Here is a 7,887-nt window from a genome sequence, read left to right on the forward strand (position 1 = left end):
TTAAATACTTCCCTATACAGCAACACAAGAAGAGTTAGAATGGCATTGCACATTAAACTGCTTAATCCTACTCTAAAGTGTAGTTGCTTTTGTATCCCAGTTACTGTACATTGATAACTTAAGCGGCTGCCTTTGCAGAGTATTATGTACTGGCTTCGGCCTTGGCGGTTACTTGGCAGCCACATTGCCTGTGTATGTGTTTGTGTGTTTGTGTGCAGGTGTGGGAATCCGCAGGGCTTTGCTTACAAAGGCTGAGAAGCAATCGAGCAGGGTTGGGTGTGCAACGCGAAGTGCGGAGCAAACTGGACTTTGCTATTTCGCCTTTGGACCCACGTAAATAGACGTTGCCGTGTACCCGAAAAGGACAACATTGAGTCAGGCTATGGGTTTTGGCAAAGGATTCTGTGAGATGGGTCTTTGTTCCCCAACCCACGTGCCGCAACAGAAGCGGTTCTCTCACAGGGCCGTTTTGGATAAGGCAATAAGGAATCACAAAACTGTAGAAAGGGGGTGCCTGGTGGGGAGGGGGTGGGGCCCGAAGGCAGCCATAGTTGTACTGGCTGGGGCTGACCTGGGAGTTCAAAACATCTTGAGGGCACCAGGTTGGGGAAGGCTGCTCCTCCTCTAACTACAGAACAGCAGCATAGGCAGTGGGATCCTCGGATGAGCCCCAAATGTACGCAGCACACTTGGCTTCTGTTCCAAGGCTGCACGTCAGGCTATGAACTTAAAGTAATCTCCCTCAACGATAAGAATCCTGGAATCCAGTCTTTCCCATAGGGCTTTTTGGTTTGTTGCGCCAGGGCGCCGGCTTCTCAAGGGCGCCCTAGCGAGTGGGGGAGCTGCGCGGCTTTGCCCCTTTCCCTGCATGCCGGCCAGCTGCGCCATGCCAACTCCCGACGCTGGAGAGCATGTCCACCATCACGTTTTCCTGCTTGATCACTGCCACCATGCCAGGGATCGGGGAGGTGGGGGAGGCAGAGGACATTTTCCACTGCCCCCTCCTTTGTTTTGGAGTTGCTGGGGGGCACCAGAGGGATCTTTGCTTAAGACGGTCCTGCCTGGAACCCATAAGAACCCCTAGAATTCCCAGCACCCTTAGCAAACTATGGTTCCCAGGCTTTTTGAGATGGGTGGGGGACAATGTGTTTTAAATATTTGGTGTGTATGCAGCCTCGGGCACTCAAAGCACACTCTTAATTGGGCAGCTCAGTTGGCTAGAGTGTGGTGCTGATAACGCCAACGTTGCAGGTTCGATCTCCATATGGGACAGCAGCATATTCCTGCGTTGCATGGGGTGGACTGGATGATCCTCAGGGTCCCTTCCAACTCTATGATCTATGAGCTTTCCCTCAAAGAATTGTGGACGCTGTTGTCTTATCCCTCACAGAGTTACAATTCCCAGCCACCGGTAACAGGCGACAGTGCCTGGAATGAACTTTGAGGGAAAAGATGGGCTTTATAGAGGCTGGAGAAACCCAGCCAGATGGGTGGGGTATAAATAATATATTTATTATTAATAATAAGAATAAGAATAAGAATAAAATAAAATAAAAATGAAGATCATGGCCACTGGGCCCATCACCTCCTGGCAAATAGAAGGGGAAGAAATGGAGGCAGTGAGAGATTTTACTTTCTTGGGATCCATGATCACTGCAGATGGTGACAGCAGCCACGAAATTAAAAGATGCCTGCTTCTTGGGAGAAGGGCAATGACAGGCCTAGACAGCATCTTAAAAAACAGAGACATCGCCTTGCCAACAAAGGTCCATATAGTTAAAGTCATGGTTTTCCCAGTAGTGATGTATGAAAGTGAGAGCTGGACCATAAAGAAGGCTGATCGCCGAAGAATTGATGCTTTTGAATTATGGTGCTGGAGGAGACTCTTGAGAGTCCCATGGACTGCAAGAAGATCAAACCTCTCCATTCTGAAGGAAATCAGCCCTGAGGGCTCACTGGAAGGACAGATCCTGAAGCTGAGGCTCCAATACTTTGGCCACCTCATGAGAAGAGAAAACTCCCTGGAAAAGACCCTGATGTTGGGAAAGATGGAGGGCACAAGGAGAAGGGGACGGCAGAGGATGAGATGGTTGGACAGTGTTCTCGAAGCTACCAGCATGAGTTTGACCAAACTGCGGGAGGCAGTGGAAGACAGGAGTGCCTGACATGCTCTGGTCCATGGGGTCATGAAGAGCCGGACATGACTAAACGACTAAACAACAACAACAACAACAATAACAATTGTTGTTGTTGTTATTGATATAGAATGTGCACAGGCTGAGCTTTTCTTTCAGGTGCTTTGTGGGTCTTTTAAGGGCGCATGCCTGCAAATGGAAAACGTCGGCCGAGCAAGGCCAAAATGTTCAAGGCGTTGGACTCACCCTTTTGCCGAGGGGTGTAGATTGGCTTGTCGGTCTGCAGAAGCAGGTACCCTTTCCGGGCCGTCCACCGCAGGTTGAGGCTTTGAACTCCGTTCGTGGTCGGAAGCTGAGAGCTGCGGGCCACAAGCTGGATGTAGCCTGTCCGCCGAAGTTGAGTTAAGCCACATTGCCTAAAAAGTTCAGGGGTCACCTGAGAAAACGAGAAAGGGGTGAGACAGTGGAGAGAAGGCCCCGGGAGAGGCAAAAGGTCTTGCTTGTGCAAAACACTCTGCCTCTTCTTGGCTCTGGCTCCCCCTAGTGTTGGCATCCTTGCCTTCCGCCCAATCAGTTTCAATGGGCTCCAGGTAGCTCTAGGAGTTGCCGGTGTTGACGATTGCTTAGAACCAGGAATTATCTCCCGAGGGCAGCAGCATCTCCTACCTTCAAGGTCACTTTCTGTATATCAGGCCCGACCCGGAAGGGCACCTCGTGGGAACATGTTATCCTGGTTTTCTCATTCTGGAAATAAACGGTGCCTGACAGCCCGCCTGGAGGGGCGTCTTCTACCTGAAGGGCGATCGACACCTCCACCCCCACCGTCACCACGCTGGGCGCTACCATCAGCAACCTGCAAAGTGGGCAGAGATATAGTAACAGAGTTGGACCCACTATTTCCTTCCTGCAGCCATTCTTCATGCGGCTCTGAAAATGCCAAACACTTTTGCAAGCTGCGACAGGCAAGAAAAGGCTCTGAAGGGAGGGAGGAACAAACCAGATCATATACAGGTGCATACTTTTGGCATGCATTGTTATTTTTTCTTTTTCAATATTATTATTTTTAAAACAAAATATTTAACAGAATGTAACAGCAAAAACCTCTAAGCGGCTTGGCCACTGTGAGAACAGGATGCTGGACCAGGTGGGTCATTGGCCTGATCCTGCAGATTCTTCATATGCTCATTTATATATTATATGGCATAGACTGTGAATGTGAATGACAGCCTGGGCAGGCAAGCGCATGAGTGGCAGAGGGAAGCAAGTTTTATCTCTGTGTGTGTGTGTGTGTGAGAGAGAGAGAGAGAGAGAGGAAGGAAGGAAGGAAGGAAGGAAGGAAGGAAGGAAGGAAGGAAGGAAAGAAGGAAGGAGAAAGGGTATATATGCTAAGACTGCCATATGTCCTGATTTTCCAGGACATGTCCTAGAATTCGCCTCCGAAAATGGCGTCTTGGATTATTTTTCGGAAATCGCCCAAATATCCTGGAAAACCAATAATGGGGGTTAAATCGTGCCAAAAATGCCCTTTAAAAGCTTCAAAACTCTGTGTCGTGGAAGATCTGGAAAGGAATGGAAGGCTTTTGGAATGACGCAGTTCTAAAAAGAGATTCGCCATGACAGGCAGGCTTTGTTGCAGGATTGACGATCAAGAGGGGGAGGAAGCCATGGTTTTGTTATCATACTTGACTCTGTGTTTGACCTGGCAGAACCCCCTGAAAAAGATTGAAGTGGGAGCAACCAGTCTGTGAAAGCTAATGAGCAGACGCTAAGACTGTTTTCCTTGGAAGTGCTGAAATGGCGTCTGCTGTCTGAATATGATTTTTGGATTAATGTGAAAATCCACACAGGACTATAACACGTTTGTTTCAACTCGCTTGTGGAGACTTTCATAGGTTATAAAGAAAGGAAAAATATATGATAACAACAAGAAGAGTTGATTTGTAAAGGAAAACAACAAAGAGAGGAATGGACAGAACTGGAAACATCATATGGACAGAACTGTGAACATCAAAGCAGCAGCAATAAGAGATGATTGGATCCCTTTCGGAGCTCGAAGCATGGGTAGCCCCAACAAAATTTAAAATTTGGCTTTGTAATTTGGAACTAATGTAATTTGATTGGTTTGTTAATAAAAATTATTTTTTAAAAAATAAAAGCTTCAAAACTCAAAAATTATTGTACCTTCAACTAAAAAAAAAGCTAAGCAACTTTGGTTCCCCTTAAAAACAACAACAACCAAAAGGACCTCAACAACTTCGGGCAAAAAAATAACTAAACAACTCTGTCCTGATTTTCACTTTTTGAAATACAACAACCCTAATGTATGCATGTGTGTCTGGGAGGGAGGGATACGTGTTCTTCCTGTGTGTGTTTATGGAAAGCGTAATGCTGGTGGTCAACAAAAGAGGTTTAAAGACTGTCTCAAGGCAAATCTTTTAAAATGTAGTATAAACACTGGCAACTGGGAAGCACTGGCCTGCGAGTGCTCCAGTTGGAGAACAGCCTTTACCAAAGGTGTCGTGGGCTTTGAAGACACTCGAACTCAGGACGCAAGGGAGAAATGTGCTAAGAGGAAGGCGTGCTTGGCAATTCCACATCGTGATCAGCTCCCACCCGGAAACCAACGTCCCCACTGTGGAAGGACGTGTGAATCCAGAATTGGCCTCCACAGTTACTTACGGACTCATTGTTAAAACCGTATTTATGGAAGACAATCTTACTTGACTACAAGTGATTGCCAAAGTAGAAGAAGAAATGTATGTGTGTGTTTCAAAAGAGAGATACAGATCTCCCTGTCCCTATTTTCCAGGGAAAGTCCTGGATTTACAGAAGCTGTCCCGGTTTCTGATTTGACCCTGAAATGTCCCAGTTTTTCTTTGGACATTCCTACTTTCATCAAATAAATGTTGGGAGGGTATGGTAGGACGCCACTATTTTCACTGGAGAAATGTTGGAAGGTATGGAGTTGTGTGACCCACCCACCCCAAGCCAAGGAGATACAACCTTTAGAAGACATCTGAAGGCAGCCCTGCAGAGGGAAGTATTTTAATGCTTAATGTTTGATCGGCGCCCAATATTATCAAATAGGATGTACCTATTTTCATTGGAGAAATGTTTGAGGATATGGAAACATAGAAGCCAACTTTTAGGGGCCTTCAGCCCCCACAATAAAATATTTAGGGGGCTGAGTCCCCACAAAGTTAATGGGTATTCCCATTTAAATAGTGTGGGTGCACTGTGTCATGTGATTGATAACACGGAGCGGGCCTTACCTGGGCCCCCACATTATTTTATACAAGTTTGCACCCCTGTATGGAGATAAAACCTTAAGGAGAAGGACTGCGGCAAAAGTGGGTTTCTTGTGTGGAGTAAGAAAGTAGAGTCGGCCAAGTTCGTTGTAGAAGGAAAATTCACGATAGAAGTGGGTAGGAAGGTGGAGTGTATCAGAAACAGAGTGCTTACTCCTAGGAAATTGAGCATAGGGCTCCGACTCGACTCCCCCCAGTTCTGTTTGTGTCCGAGCTTCTGGCCCAACCCCGTTCCTTCCCTGATAAATAATCAAAACGCAAGGAACAAAAAAGGAGATTTCAGAGCGGGAACAAATTTCCACTCTTTCGCAATATTGATATTGGCAGCCTTCCGTAGAGTGTTGTTTCCCTAACGCCATCTAGATATAACGAGTTGGGGAATTCCCGAGTTGAGCAAACTATCACTTTTAAAAGAAAACGCTTCAAATAATAAAAGTGTGTGTGTGTAAACAGCACTGTTTTTTTTGCTGGTTCTGCAAAAGAAAAAGAAAAAAGGCACATACCAATCTGCTGATGGCTCTGCAGAAACCGATGCTTTATAAACCACAAGAAGTCAGGTTCCCCCTTTTTAACAGAATGCTTTGCTCTACAGCAACAGAGCTTATTAATCCACTCTAATGGTGCAGACCTAAGGTTGATGTTCAGTGTGGATAGCTCAGCTGGTTAGTGCGTGGTTCTGATAATGCCAGGCTTGCAGGTTTGATCCCCGTATGAGACAGCTGCATTTTCCTGCATTGCAGGGGGTCGGACTAGATGATCCTCACGGTAGCCCAAATCATAGCTGTCAACTTTTCCCTTTTCTTGTGAGAAATCCTATTCGGAATAAGAGCATTTCCCTTAAAGAAAGGGAAACGTTGACAGCTATGGCCCAAATCTCAGTTGTACGGGTGTAAGTATATACCTCAATTTTAACTCATGAGCTATGGCTGTAATCTACTCCGATTGTATATTTTATCTTTATGAACGCTGTTTTTATTGTGTTGTTAGGTGAGCTGGTCTTTGACCGTAATAAATTATCTATCTATCTATCTATGATCCTTAGAGTCCCTTCTGACTCTACAATTCCATGATTCCAAGTGCTACTCAGAGTGCACCTATTACTAAAAGTCACCTTCATGAATTTCGATGTGTTTACTCTGAGTAGCACTAACACTGAATACCACCCTGAACGTCCCAGCATGGGCTTGGATCTTTCCCACAAAAATCTGACACTCTGGAGGCACCCGAAAATAATTTAGCTAAGCTGTAACCTTTCCCACGGTTACTTGAGATAAAATCCCATTGAATTTAGTGGGGCTTTCTTCTGAGTAAAATGCCCAAGATTGCATTCCATAGCCCTCAGAGTTACAGACTATCGTGAAATAAATCTAATCACAAAAATTGACAACAACATATTGATCAAAGTAAGCAATATTTGACAAGTTTGGAGGGGAAACAAATTACTTTCTACATTCGAGAGCAGCTGATGCTTAGATAACACTATTATATGACATTTTCCCCACCTCCCTTTAAGTTCAGCATATTTTACATAAATCCTTATTTGCTGCATAAAAATTGCATCAAATTATATCATGCATAAAATAGTGCATTAACACAAAACCAAATCCTTCATAATCAATCCATTTTAAAGAAGAAGAGCCAGCTGCTTAATCACCCGCAATGCATGTGGATTAATATTTATTTCCTGCGATTGTAACAGCTTGTTTTTCTCCATTGAGGACCAATAACATGCCAATAGCAGCCCAATTGGTCGGGTAAGGGAGCATAGAATTGCAGCCTAAGACATGGTTAAAATAACTGAAACATGCAGACAGCCGAATTACTGAGAGCATGCAGATGCCTTTGAAGAGAGCAAGCATTGCCACTTTTCCTGTGCCTTTGACACCTGGGCAACAGGCAAAACTTCAACAGGTAACTGTTTGCGAAGCAAGGATGCAACACACCCACCCCACCCTTCACCTGTTGAACTTCTGTTTACCAGGTAGTTCTTAAAGCCCATGCAGAAAAACAGAAGCTATTCTTGAGACAGGAGTCAGAAAGGGGACTGGGGACTGGCAAAGCCACGTCCCTGCCCAACATATTCACCTTGGAGCGCCATGGCTCAGAGTCACCAGAGCCCCGAAGCATGCCAGCCAGAGAGGCACCCTCTTCCCAGATGCCATCTCTGGGCTGTAACCGCGCAGAGTGGACAGTTCTGCTGCTCTGCCTGAGGCTGCAAGGGGATGTTGCAATTCAGTCTCCGGGCTGGACAGAAGAGGCGGGGTCAGTGGGGGAGTGATGTGCAGCTGCTCTGAGCACCATTCATGGCCCAAAGCCCTGCCCTCAAGCGGGTTAAGACAAGGTATTTTGCAAACAAGTCCAGGGAAAAGGAAAACTTAAGAGGGATAGATAGGGACACCTAGGGATGCAGAGCACAGAAATTCAATTCCCTTCACGTTTTATTG

At 45.8% G+C, this 7,887-nt stretch overlaps 1 protein-coding gene across 1 annotated transcript in view; it reads right to left on the bottom strand.

Annotated features, from left to right (window-relative positions):
* The window catches only part of LOC309364325 (complement C4-A-like), a 61,492-nt gene extending 53,815 nt beyond the window's left edge, over positions 1-7,677 (bottom strand). Inside the window, exons 1-3 of the mRNA XM_081901301.1 lie at positions 7,529-7,677; positions 2,802-2,988; positions 2,382-2,571 (exon numbers count right to left, since the gene is read on the bottom strand). Coding sequence (XP_081757427.1) covers positions 2,382-2,571; positions 2,802-2,988; positions 7,529-7,605 — 454 coding nt within the window. The 5' untranslated portion in view covers positions 7,606-7,677. The remainder of the gene's footprint in view (positions 1-2,381; positions 2,572-2,801; positions 2,989-7,528) is intronic.
* Between the last annotated feature and the right edge of the window lie 210 nt (positions 7,678-7,887).

This window comes from Podarcis melisellensis (assembly GCF_964234715.1).
Source record: "Podarcis melisellensis genome assembly, chromosome: 2".
Taxonomy (NCBI): Eukaryota; Metazoa; Chordata; class Lepidosauria; order Squamata; family Lacertidae; genus Podarcis; species Podarcis melisellensis.